General features: G+C 45.9%; 2 protein-coding genes across 6 annotated transcripts in view; one reads left to right on the top strand and one right to left on the bottom strand.

The window, feature by feature from the left end:
• SLC36A1 (solute carrier family 36 member 1) overlaps positions 1–19,812 on the bottom strand; it is a 124,318-nt gene that overhangs the window by 17,777 nt on the left and 86,729 nt on the right. The gene's annotated exons all lie outside the window — the stretch shown is intronic.
• Positions 1–19,812, top strand: part of FAT2 (FAT atypical cadherin 2) — an 89,484-nt gene that overhangs the window by 50,831 nt on the left and 18,841 nt on the right. For all 5 annotated transcript variants that reach the window (XR_010338793.1, XM_012471557.2, XM_012470883.2 and 2 more), the window contains 8 exons: positions 1,778–1,974; positions 4,179–4,332; positions 7,334–7,567; positions 9,842–10,225; positions 12,403–12,617; positions 13,678–13,815; positions 14,422–14,565; positions 15,783–15,980. Coding sequence is in view for 4 of the 5 variants with exons in the window: in XM_012471557.2 (XP_012326980.2) it covers positions 1,778–1,974; positions 4,179–4,332; positions 7,334–7,567; positions 9,842–10,225; positions 12,403–12,617; positions 13,678–13,815; positions 14,422–14,565; positions 15,783–15,980 (1,664 nt within the window). In the remaining variant the exon portion in view is untranslated. The remainder of the gene's footprint in view (positions 1–1,777; positions 1,975–4,178; positions 4,333–7,333; positions 7,568–9,841; positions 10,226–12,402; positions 12,618–13,677; positions 13,816–14,421; positions 14,566–15,782; positions 15,981–19,812) is intronic.

Below are 19,812 nucleotides of genomic sequence, written 5' to 3'. Positions count from 1 at the left end.
CAGGAAGAGGTGCCCTAAAATAGGTTCATGTCCTGGGTTTGCCACTTGTTAGCAGTGTGACTTTGGGCACACTTAACCCCCTAGGGCCTCAGTTGCTCTACCTATAGACTTAGCATGCATGTTCTCTTTCACCTCACAGGCATGCTGGTAAGATCTTAATTTATATAGAGCCCTATACATTAGAAAGTGCTTTGCAAAAAGGATGTCTCATTATTTTATGTGAATCATACTCTAACTGCTGTCAGTTGTCTTTTGAAAGATGGAGGAGGCACCAAGAAAGTTGCATGATCTATGAAAATTCTGTCAAGTGACTTTACGGAGAGTGTCCTGCCCAGGGAAAGTTGTGAGTGATATAAAATGCTTCTCAGTCAATCACAGGTCCTAAGTGTAGGAATGACAGCACTTCCTTAGATGTAATTTCCTCATTTCATATAGGTGGAAACCAAGGCCCAGATGGAGAAGTTCAACCAAGGTCACACTCTTGTGCTTACTTCAGGGCTGGGATTAAAACCCTACCCTACAAGCTGCTTTCCTTAGTAGATATCTACTGTAAAACTAAACTCCCTACTCCCAATCCAATGGCTAAACCAGCTAACCAGTGGCCATGAGAGTTTCTTCCCACCTCAGTGTCTTTTTTTCCTCATCTCCAGGTGCCATGTCCCCCTATTCCCATGAACATGGCTCCTTCTGCTGTCACAGCTGTCCAGTGAAGAGCTCATTAGCCTGAAGTTCCAACCAAGGACCATACACTCCTAAAGACATAGGATCAAAGCTGTTTGAAGTACAGTCGTAGAAAAATAGAATCTTATCTTCTTAAAATACCAAACTTCTAAAAGTGCAGCAGCCTTAAAATCTCAGGATCATAGAATAAAAAACGTGAACATGTTATCAATTCTTGGAGTAGTTGGATCTTAGAACTCTGGAATCTTAGAATCTCAGAGTGAGAAATCCATATTCCCACATTCTTGTATGTGATTAGTGTCAAGGAAAGAAAGATGACTTACAAACAAACCTAGAGCTCCTACAGAACCTCCACTTAGGCCGCGTTCTTAGTTGTAAAGTAAAACCTCGGAGCATATAGTGTTTTTGTTTTGTTTTATTTTGTTTCTTGAGATGGAGTCTCACTCTGTCACCCAAACTGGAGTGCAATGGCATGGTCTTGGCTCACTGCAACTTCCACCTACCAGGTTCCAGCAATTCTCCTGCCTCAGCCTCCAGAGTAGCTGGGACGACTGGCATGTGGCACCACACCAGGCTAATTTTTGTATTTTTAGTACAGATGGGATTTCACTATGTTGGCCCAGCTGATCTCGAACTCCTGACCTTGTGATCTGCCCGCTTTGGCCTCCCAAAGTGTTGGGATTACAGGTGTGAGCCATCGTGCCCAGCCTGTTTAGTGTTTTTGATTGCTTCCTACCACTCCACTGTTGTATAGCTATACATCTTAGACATTTACGTAGAACTGAAATTTGTTTCCCTTTAACTTCCCCCCATGCCTTTGGGACCACAAAAATAAAAAACCCTCCCCTCGGCCACGTATTTTGGAGTGATGCTTCTTGTATTGATAATTTCATTTAACAGGAGGTATTTGAAGTCAGAAGTAGCTTCGTAACACCAAAAAGTGGACTCAGTGTAGAATTGTGGATTCCTAGTTAAGGAATGAAATGTTTGCCTTCCCAGCAATCCTAAAAAACATGTCCAGTGGGCAGCCGCCTGTGACACAAAGCCTAGTTCATGTCTATTGCTTGGCTTCTGAAAGCTCTTCCCATTTGTTTAGAGGGAGACCCCCTGGGCCAGTTTGGCATCAGTCAAGTTGGAGATGAGTGGAGGATTTCCTCAAGGAAGACCCTGGACCGCGAGCACGTGGCCAAGTACTTGCTCAGAGTCACAGCATCTGATGGCAAGTTCCAGGCTTCGGTCACCGTTGAGATCTTTGTCCTGGATGTCAATGATAACAGCCCACAGTGCTCACAGGTGAGAGCCCGGTGAGGGGCGAGATGGGTAGTGGAGGCAAGGAAGGTAGAGTGAGGCATGGGAGAACAGAGCAAGGGGCAGTAGAAGGGAGGTAGAGTGGGGCAGAAGAACAGAGAGTGAGGAGCAGGAGAAAGGAGGGCTGAGGGACCCACCTCTGAGGCTGGCCATCACTAACCTCACCTCCCTTGCTTCTCCCTGGCAAGCCTCAGACTAGTTCCTGGGAGCATTCTAGTTCCTTGGCCCCCATAAGGATATGCCAAACTGTTCAAAACTCATGGCACACATCTTTCCCCCTACATTCCCAACAAAGGTGTATTTCTCCACAGAACATATCCAGAAGGAAAGTAACATATGCATTCTCCAAACACAGCCAGCCGTGCCCAATGGGCAAACCCCTGGCCCTGCTTAACTTGTTGATATGGCTCACTATTATCAAATACATTAATAGAGACCTGGCCCCAGACAAACTCCTCACCCCATGCCTGTATATGCACCTCCCTACATCTGCTGGGGTAATTTAGCCAACTGCAGATCCCCTCCTTCTCTTATACATAGAAACAGGCAAATATCCATACATATGTACACAAAAACACATAAGCATATACCTAGTACATTCATCCATATACCCACATCTGCATGAGACAGGGCAGCCTCAGAGATGGGTCCCTCAGTCCTCCCTTCTCCTGCCCCTCTCTCTGTTCTTCTTCCCCTCACTCTACCACACATGCAACTATACATAATATATTCACATGAACATACTTCCATATGCATTTGCATATATACAAACTTTTACTTACTTGCACACACATGTAAACGTATAGACACATACCTGGCAACACACATAAATACATGTATCTCCTCACCTTTTCCTCCTCCGCTCTTCTACATGCCTGTCACAAAAAGGCACAGTAGAAAAAGAGAGTCCGATTATTGATATGCATGCAAAATGTCTTTTCAGGATCGAAGATGACCGTTTTGGGTGGTCTCAGAAGGGAGGCTTTCTTGGGGAGAATGGTGGTCTCATTCCTTCTCTTTTCCCTCAGCCACCATTACAACCAACATCTGTTCTCCCCATGTTGGGAGAGGCTGGGATCAGGCTCACCCTGGCCCTCCTAGAGATGGTTCATAGCATCACTAGATCCAGGGAAAAGAGGCCTGGGGAACCATCTCCACACAGCTGCCCAGGTATAAAACTTCCATCAACGCCTATAATCAGAGCACTTTGGGAGGCCAAGGCAGGCGATCACCTGAGGTCAGCCTGGCCAACATGGCGAAACCCCATCTGTATTAAAAATACAAAAATAAGAAAAAATGAGCCAGGTGTGGTGGCATGTGCCTGTAATCCCAGCTACCTAGGAGGCTGAGGCAAGATAATTGCTTGAACCCAGGAGGAGGAGGTTGCAGTGAGCCAAGATAGTGCACTGCACTCTAGCCTGGGCAACAGAGTGAGACTCTGTCTCAGAGAAAAAGAAAAGAAAAGGACAGAAAAAAATAAATAAAATTTTCATCCAGGGCATACAGGGGTCCATGCTTGCCCACACTCCACAGTGGTGGAAACCATGATGCTTGGAGGCTGGCTCAGAGTCAGCCACTGAAGAAAAATTGAATTCTCAGGGATCTCTAGCCTTTCCCCTCTGCCACTCCCTCAGATGTCATGAAGGTATCTGCAGCAAAGGGAGGGCGGGCCAAGCAATGGGGCCACTGGAGTCCAGACCTGACTCAAAGGTCAAGGGTCTGTCCTGGGGATGTGGTCAGGGAGATAAGCTTAATAGCATGGCCTTGCCACAGAGGCAGGGGAGATTGACCTGACACCTTCCAGAATGCCTGTGTCAGGCTCATCTTGCCTTCCTCCTCCAAAAGCCTCAGAGGACTGGGTAGAAGAAGTTATAGCAGCCCCTTCTAGCCCTGCCTGTGGGCTTTTCCGATGGTGGAACTTCTCCATTCTCTCTTTTCTGACTTGTTCTCTTGTCATCCTCTTCCTGCTTTATATCTCAATTTTCCTTGCACGTTTCATCTTATTCTACCCCCTCTGTTCTCCTCCCTCCCTCCCTCTGCTTCTCTTTCTCTCTGTCTCTATCCTTTTTGCTGTCTCTGTTCATCTCTGCCCTCTTGTGTCTCTCTTTCTGCTTCTGCCTCCCTCTGCTTCTCTCTGGATTTGAATGCAGTTCCCACAGTCTCCCTCTTCATTGTCTTTCCATCTCTAGCTTCTCTATACTGGCAAGGTTCATGAAGATGTATTTCCAGGACACTTCATTTTGAAGGTTTCTGCCACAGACTTGGACGCTGATACCAATGCTCAGATCACATATTCTCTGCATGGCCCTGGGGCGCACGAATTCAAGCTGGATCCTCATACAGGTGGGTTTCCTGAGCTGCAGGATCAAGACAAGAACTTCTTTACTGGATACCAAGTGCCCAGTGCCATGGTATTCTCCTTGGACAAGGAACAGGAATTCACTTATCCATCAGCAAACGTGTATTGGTCCTTTGTGCCAAGCATTGGACTGGGGACATAAATAGATTGATAAGACAAGATTTGGGTCCTTACAGTCTAGTGGGAAAGGGAGTTACTGAAGTGGTTTTAAATGTGCTGAATTAAGAAAAAATGCAGGGTGCTAAGGGGATTTATTTTATTCTTTTAAAATTTATTTCAGCACAGCTGACACCTTGGTTTCTCTTTTGCTTCTCTTTCTTCCCCTCCCCTTCCCTTTCCTCCCCTCCCCACTCCTCTTTTCTTCTCTTTTCTTTTCTCCCCTTCCCTTCTTTTTTCTTTTCCTTCCTTCCTTCCCTCCTTCCTTCCTTCCTTCCCTCCCTCCTTCCCTTTATCTTTCTTTCTTTCTTCTTTCTTTCTCTCTCTCTCTTTCTTTCTGTCTTTCTGCTAGCTATTCCCACAGCTAGCAGAAAGACAGAACTTGACTTGGGCTATGGAGTGGGATTCAGTAAAACATCACTGAGGAAATGCCACTTTATGTGAGACTTGCAGACACAGAAGAGTAAGCCAGGGGTAAGAGAATGGGGGAAAGAGCACTCAAAGTAGAAGGAGAATTTATACAAAGACCTTCTCTGGGGAAATAGTACCCTCACTGAGGACCTGACAGAAGGCCACAAACTGGTGCCCAGTTTGTGAGAGGGAGGAGAAAGAACAAAGAATGAGGCTCCAGGGTGGGCAGAGCCAAATCACATCTTTAAAGCCATTGGAGGATTTAGGCCGGTGAATGTCATGGTCAGGAACATGATCTCAAGGTATCTGTGCTGCAAACTGGGGATAACACCTCATAGAATTGTTGTGAAGATCACAAGTGAGAAAGCATATGGAAGCCTAGCCCAGGTCTGGCTCAGTAGATGTGGTTGCCATTATCATTGTTGCTAGTCAGGGGACAGAGCAGATTGGGAAGCAGAGATTTCTGCAGGGTAGGCCAGGAGTACCCAGGAGAGCTGGGCTGTGAGTCTGGTGGAGTGGACTTCCTTTGGAAAAGCAGCCCACTGAGGAGGAATTCCTGTCCTACTGCTGCAGGGAAGGGTGTGGGATGGGAAGCACAGAAAGCCCAGGTCACAAAGGCCAGCTGCTGACACTTGGCTTGGGTCCAACAGCTCAGAGGATGACTGGGAGATACCTGAGCAGGGGAGAGGGGTGTCCCAGGAAGCTGTCTGGGTAGATAGGAGGCAATGTTGTCCTTCCTAACCTCAGCAGGGGCATGCAGAGTGACCCAGGCAGGTTACCTAACCTCTCTCTGCTGCTCTTTGTTCAGCATCAGGATGATCAGTAAGGACTTAACAAAAACAAAAGCAAAAAACCCAAACACTGGCATTTTTTCTGAATATGGAAATAACACATGTTCATGGTATAAAATTCAAGCAATGTAGATAAGTATTATGCAGAAACTGGAACATCTGCACGATAACCCCTTCCCCCACAGATAAGGATTCTTGGTATCTATTCTATCTGACTGGTTTTCCATGCATCTCCAAAATGTTGATATGATTACTTCATGAAAGTAGAATACTATTCGTAACTTGCTTTTCTTCACTCAGCAGTATCTCAAAGCTCTATCATAATTCATTTTTGGTTACATGGTGTTTCAGAAAAACCTCTCTCAAACCAGGTTTTTCCTCTGCTTTCACACCCCAACAACCATCAACACAGAAGACTGTGACCAAATGCGAGTGGGTTTCCCCCCTACAACAAGTAATGGAGACCACTCAGGTGTCCTCTAATTCAATTCTGACACCATCTATCTGGAGATAGCATCAGATCCCACAGGTTGAGGGCTCAGTCCACAAGACCGTATCCCCTTCCCCAGACACCAGCTGCAAGTCCAGGTCTCCAGAATGTCTGACCAACCGGCTTCAAGTTGGGGCTCCCACAACTCCTTCTTTGGGTTCGATTAATTTATTGGGACAGCTCACAGAACTCAGGAAAACACTTGGGTTTACCGGTTTATTATAAAGGATATTGCAAAGGATACAGGTGAAGAGAGGTGTAGTGCAAGGCATGAGGAAAGGGGCGTGGAGCTCCTGTATCCTCCCTGGGCTCACCACCCTCCAGGAACCTCCACGTGTTCAGTGAGGTAGAAGCTCTGCAAACCCAGTCCTCTTGGGTTGTTATGGGAGCTTCATGATGCCAGCATTATTTCCCCAGGGTACAAGGCAGGACCCTTTTTGGGGAGGGTCTTAAAACCCACAAAGAGAAAAGGGGGAAAAGATGGGAGTCCTGCTTTGGGGCAGGCAAAAGGAGAGCAGGAGAAGGTCAGAGAAATTCTGTTTCCTGAGGCCTAACACACCCAACATTATAACAAAAGACTGTGTAACAAGGGCTATGAGAATCGTGGGCAGGAGTCATGCATGAAAACCAAGATATATATAACACCACACATGGTATTTTGCTGTGTGGCTAAATCATAATATACTTAACCAGTCCCTTTTGAAAGACACATAGGATGATTTCAATATGTTGCTGTTATAAACAGTACTGCAGAGAATATCCTTACACATAGCTTTTTATCTTTGGGTTGATTTTCTATAGAATATATATATATATTCCTAGAAGTGGAATAATGAACCAAAGGATAAATGCATTTTATATATTGTTAGAAATTGCCTAATTAGCCTTTACAAATGTATCTAATTTTAGCTTGTTGGTGATGATCTTAAATTGGCAATGTGATGAGGGAGTGTGTTTGGGAGAATCAGGGAGGTGAATGGGTGTCGGGGGACACAGGCTTAGCTGCTTTCCTGACTGTATTGACACCTTCTTGCTGTGAACAAAACTGTGTGGCTGGGTTTGTCTCCTGTAGATATCTAGAGGGCATATGCTTGGGTAATATTTAGAAAGCTCGACTTTTGTCATTTCTCTGGCCAGGGGAGCTGACCACACTCACACCCCTAGACCGAGAAAGGAAGGATGTGTTCAATCTTGTTGCCAAGGCGACGGATGGAGGTGGCCGATCGTGCCAGGCAGACGTGACCCTCCATGTGGAGGATGTGAATGACAACGCACCACGGTTCTTCCCCAGCCACTGTGCTGTGGCTGTCTTCGACAACACCACAGTTAAGACTCCTGTGGCTGTAGTATTTGCCCGGGATCCTGACCAAGGTGAGTCTGAGAAGGATTGAGACCATTTCCAATGATTTCTTGGGTCACCTTGCGCAAGAGTTTGGCCCCTTTTGTGTCTCTCTAGGACTTATAAGGACCGTGCCTCCTTGTTGAGTCTGTGGATGTTTAAAAGTACAAAGTATTTATCCTCAAACTGAACACTAAGTGCTACGTGACAAATGATTTTAGCAATGTTTTGAGGCAGGAACAAGGTATTTCAGCCTTATTGTTTCTCCCCTTCCACTTAGACCCAGGAACTTTTTCAATACTGCCATTTAGGCATTTTTAAGTACAAACATTTAATCAGAAATAAACCAATCAGACTTATTCAGTTTTATAATTTTATAATTCGGATAGGGTAATATATATTACCCTATCCGAATTATAAAATTATTATATATATATATATATATATCCTGTCCAGTTTTCCAGAGTCAAATTTTATAATTCAGATATGGTTAGCCAGGACAACACGGGAAAATGATGATGATAAAAGTGGGATCAAAACACCCTGCTCTGTTTGACAACAGCAGGGTAAAATTAAGATTTTCTAGAGAAAGTGAGTTTTAGCTTGGCATTAAAGGAGGTGAGATATTCAATGGATGTAGGGGTTCTAGGGAGGGCAAACAGTCAATACAAAGGCAGGGTAGCTGGATCAGGAAATGTGTGTGTATATGTTGTGTGTGTGTGTGTGTGTGTGTGTATGTCGAAGGTAACAAGTGCAAGTGGAATAGACTTGCTTAAGATGCAGAAATGGGTTTGATAGGAGAGATCCAAATACATCAGAGCTGGAGTGACCCATAATCCATGTTATCTACCTCTTCATCTGATGGCTGCAAGGCTCTGTAAGTGCTCCATTAACCAATGCTTACATAACTCCAGGGACAGGATGCTCTCTACCTTCTAAGCAGCCCCTTCCTTCCATGGTTCCTCAGGCCATTATCAAGTGGGACATCTGTCAGTCCCAGCTCTGCCCTCTGCAATCACACAGATCTCCTAGACACCTCCTAGAGTGGCCTTGTATCAATTTACCATTAATATTTCCAAAATGGTTATTCCAACCCAAATATTTCAACTAAATAATCCAGCCGTGGCTTGATCAGCATCTCTGTCTCTAGAAAAATGATGGTTTCTTCATGTAAGTGCCTATATGGGGAAGATGCATGGCATGTGCATTTAACGGATATAAATTCAACTCTTCTCATAGGCAATTCCTGTCACCATTCCACAGAAGAAGTATGTGCTCCACGTGTGTGGGAGATGTGAGACCTCAGGCTCAGGGCTTGTGTTCATCTCACTGGGGGAGGGCCTCACAACTGACCCTTAAATGCTTGTGTTTTTCATACACTATGGCCAACTGCTTCATCTGGTACTTAACCAAAGAAAATACCATAATTAGAGACAAAGCTGGAGAAACATTGTGTGTTTTGATTTACTAAGAACTTCCATGGGTGTTTTCTTAACTTTTTATATTGACGTAATTATAGACTCCATAGGAAGTTGCAAAAATAGGACTGGTAAGGACTGTGTGCACTCTTCATGTAGCTTCCCTAATGGCAACATCTTACATAATAGTAATATAACATCAAAACTGAAATTCCAGCTGCTCAGGAGGCTGAGGCAGGAGAATAGCTTGAACCAGGAGGCAGAGGTTGCAGTGAGCTGAGATTGTTCCGCTGCACTCCAACCTAGCCACAGAAGAAGGTTCCATCTCAAAAAAGAAAAACCAAAAAACCTGGAAAATTGACATTGGTCCATTGTTGGTAACTAGACTGCAAGCCTTGCTACTCAGATTTCACCAGTTTTTATATGCACTTGTTTGTGTGTGTGTGTGTGTGTGTGTGTGTGTGTGTGTGTTTGTACACGCACACTTAGTTCTATGCAGTATTATTCCATGTTTAGATTCTTGCAACCAACACCACAATCAAGATGCAGAACTGTTCTATCTCAGTCAAGGAACTCTCTATGGGTGATTTTATCTGCACATTTTCCATTAATAAACTAATATTAGACCCTAATCCCCACACCATATTTTCAGATAGTTTGATAGATTTGTACCTCCCTTCCCCCAAAAACCTTTTAGTGAGCCCTTGGGTCTCCCCGCCCCAGTCAAGACCCCCGGCTGGAGAGATTCTCACTCCTAATATACCTGAGCCAGCCTGTCAGCCTTCAAGGGAGCCCCTCCCCAGGCGCTCCTGTGGCTGCAGGGTTTGCTGCAGGCAGGGCCAGAGGAGGCGCCCTCAGTGTGGATCACACGCTTGGTCTCCCTGCCAGGCCCCAATGCCCAGGTGGTTTACTCTCTGCCGGATTCTGCCGAAGGCCACTTTTCCATCGACGCCACGACGGGCGTGATCCGCCTGGAAAAGCCGCTGCAGGTCAGGCCCCAAGCACCACTGGAGCTCACCGTCCGTGCCTCCGACCTGGGCACCCCAATACCACTGTCCACGCTGGGCACCGTCACGGTCTCGGTGGTGGGCCTAGAAGACTACCTACCCGTGTTCCTGAACACCGAGCACAGCGTGCAGGTGCCCGAGGACGCCCCGCCTGGCACAGAGGTGCTGCAGCTGGCCACCCTCACTCGCCCGGGCGCTGAGAAGACCGGCTACCGCGTGGTCAGCGGGAACGAGCAGGGCAGGTTCCGCCTGGATGCTCGCACAGGTGAGAGCCTGAGCCACCGAGCCCCGAAGCTTTGCGTACAGGGTCTCAGCGAGCACTGGGTTCCTCCACCGTGGGGCTATCTGCCCCGTGCAGCGCCCCCAGAGCAGACTTCCTCTGGTTTTCTCCACTCTCTTCTGCTTCTCTCCGAGTACCAGGTCCCTCCTTCCCCCCAGCTTATGTGGGAATCTCCCTTAAAGGGGACCCTCCGACCTCCCCACCCAGGTCTCTGTGTCCAGGACCCTCAACGATCCACTCTCCTCCCACAGTTTGCGGCTTCATGGTCTCAGCTCAGCCCCAGCCAGGAGGCAGAAGCAGCTTGGCTGCAGAGGCAGGAAGCTCTTGCTGGAATCTGGGGCTTAAGCAACCCAGGACGAGGCTGCTTGCTTCCCTCCTACAGTCCCCACATCTACCCCAAACATCCTGGCACCCCTGAATTTCCCCTTACTCTCATGAAGAGAGAAAGAACTAGGAAACCTTCTCTCTTCTTTCCTACCAGCCACAGAAGAGTGTAAGTCAGGATCACAGAACCTCACGGAAGCATCTCAGAGGCCACCTAGGTCAGCCTGTGTCTCACACAGATTCCTCCCCATGGTGCCCCTGGAATGGTGCTCTCTACCTCCCCCAAACAGCCGTCTTATCATTGAGCCATATATTTTTAAAATTTACTATGGAGATTTTGAACATATGAAAAAATAGAATAGTACGATGGGCCCCATGTTCCCGCCACCCAGCTTCAGTAGTCATCAGCAGAGGCCAGCCTGGTTTCCTCTTTACCCTTCTGCCCCACATCCGTCCAATCCCAGACACTTTGTCATTTCATTTGTAAGGACTTCAGTGTGTATCTCTGTATAATAAGAACTCTTTTTCTAAACAAAAGGACAAATCTTATCACACCCAAAAGATAACAATTCCTTAATATCACCAGGCCATTTTTCAGATCCTCATAAATGTCTTTTTGAAGTTGGCTTGTTAGTATCCCCAAGACGTCTACATATTGCATTTGGTTGATATGCAAGATTTTAAGTGTCCTTAAATCTCTAACATTTCTTCTTCCTCTTTATTTCCCCCTGCCATTTGTTCAATGGAACATTTGAGTCATGTGTCTGATGGAATTGTCCATAGTTGGGATTGGCTGGCTCTTTATAGTGTCATATAGCATATCCCTCAGGCCCTTGTATTTCCTAGGATGACACTGGGATCAAAGGCCTTGATCAGGTTTAGTCAACAGTGCTTGGTGAACAGTGCTTCATAGATGATGCTATGCTGTTTGCTTCATGTCCAGAGGCACATAAGGGCTAATTGGCTCTTTTTTTTCTGCAGTTAAGTTAGGTGGTAAGTTCAGGTGTTGTCAGCCTGATCCATTATATATAAACATATAGTTATAATTTGAGTATGTAAGTCCACTATAGACTTCTTCATCAGCCTTTCTTCTAATGGTTTTACAGCCTTTGCTGATCATTTTCTAGATAGATATACTTTTTCATGAAGGGCTGTAAAATGGTGATTTTCTAATCCGATTACTCCTCATTATTTTCGGACTGAATTTTTTATAAAAAGATGTCCATTGGCAAATGATGCTGTCGAAAGAAAAATAAAATAAAACAAAAGCAGAGTGTCCACCATTAACTATTTGGTTATCCAGGAAAGGCAGCATAAATCCTTGTTCTTTTATTTCTTTTTTCCAGTTTTCCGAATAATAACCTATGCCCTAACAATTTGTTGGCGACTTTGAGTTGGGTATTACAAATCTCATTTGATCACCTAAGGTCTGTCATTTACTAGCTGGGTGAGGTTGGGCAAGTCACTGGCCTATTAGAGCATCTAGGTCAATGGACTGACCTAGAAAATGGGAATCACAATTGTTTCTGCTCCGCAGGGTTTTTATAGATCTCAATGAGATAAATTTAGCATTACACATTTAAATGAGATTTGAATCAAATATTACAGAAACAAGTGAGGGAAACACTGCTATTGGGAATGAGAATAAGGAAAATGAGGGAGATGAGGGGAAAGGGGTCAAGGGGATAGCAAAGGGAGATGGACAGAAAGATAACGGACAACACTCACGTTGCCAAGCCCTGTTGAGCTGCCTCTCCTCGGACTGGGCTCAGACCCTCAGTCCTGTGCCTTTGAAGGCCCAACTGTCTCATTGCTCCTGTCACCTCTTGCTTCTTCAGGGATCCTGTATGTCAATGCAAGCCTGGACTTTGAGACAAGCCCCAAGTACTTTCTGTCCATTGAGTGCATCCGGAAGAGCTCTTCCTCCCTCAGTGACGTAACCACAGTGGTGGTCAACATCACTGATGTCAACGAACATCGGCCCCGATTCCCCCAAGATCCATATAGAACAAAGGTCTTAGAGAATGCCCTTGTGGGTGACGTCATCCTTACGGTAAGGCTCTGCCACCTTGCTCTTTGTGGGGCATGAACTCTGGGCTGAGTTCTTATCTCACCCTCAAACACCCAGCCATCTGTGAGCACATATTAGTTTATTAATTTAATGCACTGTAGATTTGACTCTGACTTGTCAGAGGTTTATGTGAGATTTGAGTATGGTCAAACCATACTCGATCAAACTCTCTCTCATGAGAGAATGTCTCAGAGCCATATGATAAGATCAGAGACTGACAGAATGGGGCATTGGATAGGTGAGGCTTGTTAGGAGAAGAGAGAAAAGAGACAGACCCCAGAGGGACTGCCAGAGACTCCCAAGTCTGGGAAGGGCCTGGTCATAGCGGGTGACATGGAATGACAGTTGGGGGTGGGGCAGGGGCTAAGGGGACATTAAATAATACCTTTTTGCATTTAAATATGCAATAGCTCCCTCATTCAATGGAGCGATGTCCACCCACACACCCACACTCCCACACTCTTCATCCCACCTTCCAGTCTCCTCTACCTCCACTCCCCGATATGGTGCACCCTATGCTCCAACCACACAGGAATATGTACCTTTCCCCAGAACATCGTCTGCACTTCCACACTCTGGGCTCACACTATTTCCTCTGCCTGGAATGCCTACTCCAGCCCCCAAAGCACTCCTGATCCTTCAGGGCTTCATGAATCCTTTTCTAATCTCCCCAGTGTAATGTATCAGTCTGTGCTCTGTGCTCTCATAAGGCTGATCATACTTTACTCCAAATTAGAATTACCCATAAAATTAGACATTAAACTTTCTGCAGGCATAGTTATTTTAGCACATTCCTCACCTACTAGAACAGGGCCTAGGATACTATTAGCAAGAGTGAACAAGTGAATGAATGAATAAATCATGGCATGCTGAAGTCCATACTAGGATGTAAGTGAAGAGATTTCTTTGGCAGGGATGACTGTGATCCAGGTACTGCCAGCTCAAAGGTAGTCATTGGGGCAGGGACATATCTGTTTCCCCCTACATTCCCAGGGATCAAGATCCTTGTGCCTCCATTCACAATCCCCCTACCCTACTGCAGGTATCAGCGACTGATGAAGATGGACCCCTAAATAGTGACATTACCTATAGCCTGGTAGGAGGGAATCAACTTGGGCACTTCACCATTCACCCCAAGAAGGGGGAGCTACAGGTGGCCAAGGCTCTGGACTGGGAACAGGTGAGTCATGTGGGAGGGGCCCAACCTGAGCTCATTAGAGCAGCGACACAGTCCTAGGCATCCAGAAGATGAATCGCAGTCAAGACCTCATCCTGAAACTTCCTCAGACCTGCCCAGAATGTCTCTCACTTGTTTTCTCTGTGAGGCCTCTGTGGACTATGTGGCCAGAGGCAGGAGAGGGACTGAGTGACCCGTAACCTTCCCTAGAGGAGCTAAGGTGGCTTCTCACAATTGAGTAGAGATCATTAGATCATCATAAAATAGCCACATTTTTGAGCACCTACTGTGTGCCAGACACTTTCCTAAATGCTTTAAAAGGATTTATGCCATTTGATCCTCAAAATAATTTAAGAAAGTGCATCCTGACATTATCCTCACATAAAATCATCGATTTCCCAAGGTCTCATTGCTAGCAAATGATTGAGTGGGGAATCACAGCTATTTCTGACTCCAAAACCTAAGCCCTAAAATGCCACGGGTGGGCAATGAGGGTGGGCATAGGAAAGTGTCTCCAACTTATTTTTCTGAAAACATTAGTGATGACTCAGGGCGCAGAAGAAGGGACAACCAGTTCATTGCTAACCTCCAGTGGGCATTCTGCAATAGGCCTCTAGCTATTCCCTGAAGCTCCGAGCCACAGACAGCGGGCAGCCTCCACTGCATGAGGATACAGACATCGCTATCCAAGTGGCTGATGTCAATGATAACCCACCAAGATTCTTCCAGCTCAACTATAGCACCACTGTCCAGGTAAGCTTGAGCCACCAAGGCACCCTGAGCCCTTCCTCCCTTCATTTCCCTCCTAGCAGAAGGTGCTCCTCAGTGGAATTAGTCCACATGAACAATGGCTATGGACTTGAAAGGAATCAGGCACTGTGTTAGGCACTTCCATATCCATTACCTCATTTGTGGCTCATAACAGCCATATGAAGTAGGTAGTGCCCATTTTACAGATTTAGAAGATTGAGGTTAAAAAAAAAACATGCCATAGCTAGAATGTGGCAAACTTGGGATTTAACACTAGCATTTTTTTTTTTTTCCAGAACCCAAGCTCTTCCCTACCAATGATTTGCAAATAGGATTTGAAGAGGGCCTTGGGGTTCTATGAGTAATTTTCAGGGCCATAAAGGGTGAGGGAGGTGAGGAAGTGAATAAAAAGGCAGAGTTCTGGGTCCCACTTTGCATCACCTAGGGTTGTTCCACTTCTACCTGTTTTATATATTATGGGTATGGGTTAGGACGCTTTGACTGCAAATAATAAGTTACCTGACTAAAAATACTTTTTCTGAGAATATCCTCAGTCCACATCTGAACAAAAGCAGGATTTTGTAAGAAAGCAAGAGAGAATGTCTGCTGGGTAGGCACCGATCAGTTTCTGCCCATTAGATTCTGTTTGTAGATAACATTGTGATGCCAGAAAGTTAACAACCATTATGTTATAGTATACTAAATTCCCGTGTTATGCAACAGAGGCTAAAATGAGACTCAGGGAATCTGATTTTTCTTAAATTCCTACTCATCTTTAAGTGCACTTATCAGAAGCATATGATATGCAGGTCTTCTAAGGAAGAAACCACTTATAAGTATTCAATTGGCTTTGGAAATCACAATGATTCCCTTAGTATCTTAGGGAATAACTAATTTAAATACACGATTCATCAGTCTGTGATCTTGGACAAGTCATCTCTCTACAGAATAAAGGGTTTAACCTTAGGTCTCTAAGAATCCTTTCAGCCCCAATAGGCTGTGTTCGTAAGACCCAACACTGCCCTCAGGGAGCTCCTGATCTAGACAGAAAAGTCACAACTACCTCAAAGGCAGGCAGAATGAATGAGCAGCAGTTTGATGTTCAGGCACCATCTACAAGCAGAGTGCCAAGGACTCATTCCAGATGATGGACCCAGACAGGTGCAAAGAAGGACCAGGACTCATTTTGCTCTTTGGTTTCCCATCACTCTTGGTCTCAGGAGAACTCCCCCATCGGCAGCAAAGTCCTGCAGCTGATCCTGAGTGACCCGGACTCTCCAGAGAATGGCCCCCCCTACTCGTTCCGAATCACCAAGGGGAACAATGGCTCTGCCTTCCGAGTGACCCCAGATGGATGGCTGGTGACCGCTGAGGGCCTAAGCAGGAGGGCCCAGGAATGGTATCAGCTTCAAATTCAGGTGAGAGCTGTGCTAGGCTTCTGGTGGTGACCACAGGGACAGTAAAGATTCTGGTAAAAGCCCTACCAGTGCTCCTTTTTTGTTTGTTTTTGAGATGGAGTTTCACTCTTTGTTGCCCAGGCTGGAGTGCAATGGTGCAATCTCAGCTCACTGCAACATCCGCCTCCCGGGTTAAAGTGATTCTCTCATCTCAGCCTCTCCAGTAGCTGGGATTACAGGCATGCACCACCATGCCTGGCTAATTTTGTATTTTTAGTAGAGATGGGGTTTCACCATGTTGGCCAGGCTGGTCTCGAACTCCTGACCTCAGGTAATCCACCTGCCTTAGCCTCCCAAAGTGCTGGGATTACAAGGGTGAGCCACTATGCCCAGCCATTCAGTGCTTCTATCATTAGGGAAAACAATGTAGAAAGCACTTAGGATGTATCAGGCACTGGGCTAGATGCAGTTTAATTGCCTTTGCAAATTACAACATCCTCATAACACTCTTAGGGCAGGTATAATTACCACCCACTTTACAGATGAGGAAACTGAGGAACACAGAGGATTTAAGTGACTTGCTTAAAGTAATACCGGCAATAAGTGGCAGAGATGGGTTGCTTCAAACCTAAGCACTCTGACCCCAGAGTCCAACCTCTTAATCCCTGCTCTGTGCCTCAGCAAAACACTCTGGCTGTAGCTCTTAGAGCTTAGCCAGAACAGCTCTCTGAACCTCAGGAGCTAAAAAAGCCTACCTCCGAGAACTGGCGTGGGGCCCAAGTGAGAGTTTGTATGTACATGTGTAGGGGATTCTGGTGGTGGTGTTATGGTTTGTACAGGAATTGCTAAAGAACAGTGGCCAAGATGGTGGTCAAATATCTCTCCCTCACTTCATTCCCCCAAATCCCTTTCCTAAATCTCAACTCCAGTGGACCCTACTATTCTGTGAACTTACGGGCTGCGAATGATGCATTCATTCTTTAAGTCACTCCATCTCACAACAAGTATTTATTGAGCACCTACTACATGCGAAGGCTTTTGCAAGCTGCTAGGAGCATAGCAGAGGGTAAGGAGGGAATGGTTCCTGTCTCCAGGGGCTTTCAGTTGTAATCATGGAGATAAACAGGTAAAGAAAGAAATAACATCCTTACAAACAATGATAAGGAAGTAAAGTGATAAGAGACTCATAAGACAGGGGGACACACATTCAGAAGGAGGCTGCCCCCAGGAGGTGACCTTTGAGCAGAGAGCCGAGCTACCAACCATGTGAAAAGTGGGCAGGAGAGTCTTCCAGGGAGGAAGAACAACATGAGCTGGGAAAGAGCCTGAAGTGGCTTGAGGTGTGGCTGAGGTGCTCAGGACATCATGAGCAGGGATGGGAATGAGGATGAGGAGATAGGCTGTGCAGAACGTGGGGGCCTTGTGACTTGGATGTATTATCTGAGGTCCAAACTGACCTTTTGAGAATGAGAGAAGCACTGATTTAGTCCATTTGGGCTGCTACAACAGAATACCATAGACTGGGAGGCTTAAAGAACAGAAATTTATTTCCCACAGTTCTGGAGACTGGAAGTCCAAGATCAGGGTGCCAGCGTGGCTGGGTTCTGGTGAGCACCCCCTTCTGGACTGCAGACTGCCAGCTTCTCATTGTATGTTCACATGGCTCTTCTCATAAGGGCCGTAATCCCATTTATGAGGGCTCCACCTCCAAATAGGATTACATTTTAACATATGAATTTTGAGGGGACGCAAACATTCAGTCTAAAATAGGCACTAAAAATAATACTTGGTGATAGCTGATTCACAAGAGGTAAAAATCTAGACTGTCCTTGACAAGCCAGGGCACTAATCAGCTAAGTGTATGTCTTGGAAACACTTTTAGAGTCTAATCTGAGTACAATGAGAGGTGGTTGAAGGCTTTCAGATAGAAAAGGGATCCTTTTTGTGTCTCAGAAAGCTCATTTTTCAAGCTCTATAGAGTGGGTGAGGGAGACCAGTGAGAAGTCATCCAAGCTGGAGATAGTGGTGCTGAGACCTTGGGGTGATGGAGAAGATGCAGGAAGTGTTCAGATTTGGGACAGATTTTGTATGTAAATAGGCAGGAGTTGGTGGAGTGGATGTGGGAATAGAAAGAAAAGAGAAGATTCGGGAATGATTTCTAAATTGCTGGCTCCAGTGAAGACTTGGGTGGTAGTGCATGTGTGAGACTGGAAAGGCCCAGACGGGGAGGCAGGACAGGTTTATGGTCTAAACCAAGGCTCGGTTTTGCATATTATCTCCCAATTGTTTGTGAGACATCCAAGTGGAAGTGTTCAATGGGTAGCTGGGAATGGGAGGGGATAGGTGGATGGCCCTTGAAGCCAAGAGCATGGATGTGATTGCCTAGAGAGAGATGAGGGAGAATGGCTTCCTGACCTCTGTATTCTCAGACCCAGGCCCAGGCCCTGCCTAGACAGGTGCTTAGTAAAGACTGGCATCATCACCATCAATTGCATTTGTCCTGTATTTCCACTTCCATGCACTAGGAAGCACCACAGGCCAGCAAAGAAAAACACAGGCTATGGACACAGATAGGTATTCAGATTCTGCTCAGGCCTTACCTGCTGTATGACCTTGGGCAAGTTACTTCACCTCTTTGAGCCTCAGTTATATCTTTGGTAGAGTGGGTGACTTAATAGTACCTATCTCATAAGAAAGATAAATCATGATAATGCATTTAAAGCATCATAGTTTATCTATGATAATGACTAGCACATGGTTTGTACTCAGTTAATGTTAGCTATCCATTACATATAATCAGTAGTAGTAGTATTATTGTAGCTAATGTTAGCTATACATTATAATTAGTAGTGTTGACCAGGTGCGGTGGCTCACGCCTGCAATCCCAGCACTTTGGGAGGCTGAGGTGGGCAAAACCCCATCTCTACTAAAAATACAAAAATTAGCTACATGTGGTGGCATGTGCCTGTAATCTCAGCTACTCAGGAGGCTAAGGCAGGAGAATTGGTTGAACCCGGGAGGCGGAGGCCGCAGTGAGCTGAGTGCCCACTGCACTCCTGCCTGGATGACAGAGCAAGACTCCATCTCAAAAAAAAAAGAAAAAGAAAAAAAGAAAGAAAGAAAATTAGTAGTAGTGTTAATTATTGTTGTTGCTATTGCTATCTTTTCAGTGTTATGCACAACTTCCAGCAGTAAGTGTAATCTTACAACTTTCTTGCGTATGAAAAGTGTTGGAGTGCATGTGAACAAGATGTTACTACAGGGAAAATTGTGGAGACCCTTGTTGACAGCGGAGGAAGCAATAACATTACTGAGGAGAGGAAGGCAAGCTTGTCCTTTCTAAGTCAGGCAGGAAGTTGCAGGGATGTATGGTGAAACATGAAAGGAAAACGCACTTTTCATTTACATTCTTCCCCCTACTTAAGTATGGTCCTGTCACCCTCACGGCCTTTCACAGTTCTGGCATGAACTGCAACCCTGCGCGCGCCAGCCCAGCAGTGAGGCCAGCCCTGCCTCCCTGCCCACCTGCTCCAGCACCCGTGTCCTGTCTATGCTGCTGAACACATCGCCTTCATTCCTACCCAGGGACCTTCCACTTGCTGTTCCCTCTATCACCTCTTCTTCTCATCTCTTCTCATCTCTCAGGACTCAAATGTCCCTCCGCAGAGACTCCTTCCCTTTTAACCTGATCAAAGTGAGGTCTCTGTTTTTTCCTTCACAGCACTTTATCCAAGTTATTTGGTAACTTATTTATTGCCTCTTTTCTCCTGGCCCCAGCAGGAGACTTCGTTGACTGACCAGAGGAACAAATTCCCACTCCCACTCTAATAGCAGAGCAAAAGGGAATCCCAAC

This window comes from Aotus nancymaae, unplaced genomic scaffold (assembly GCF_030222135.1).
Source record: "Aotus nancymaae isolate 86718 unplaced genomic scaffold, 86718_ANA_hifiasm-v0.15.2.pri h1tg000064l_1, whole genome shotgun sequence".
Classification (NCBI taxonomy): domain Eukaryota; kingdom Metazoa; phylum Chordata; class Mammalia; order Primates; family Aotidae; genus Aotus; species Aotus nancymaae.
Note: the sequence above shows the minus strand (reverse complement) of the source record. Positions and strands in the feature narration are given on the sequence as shown.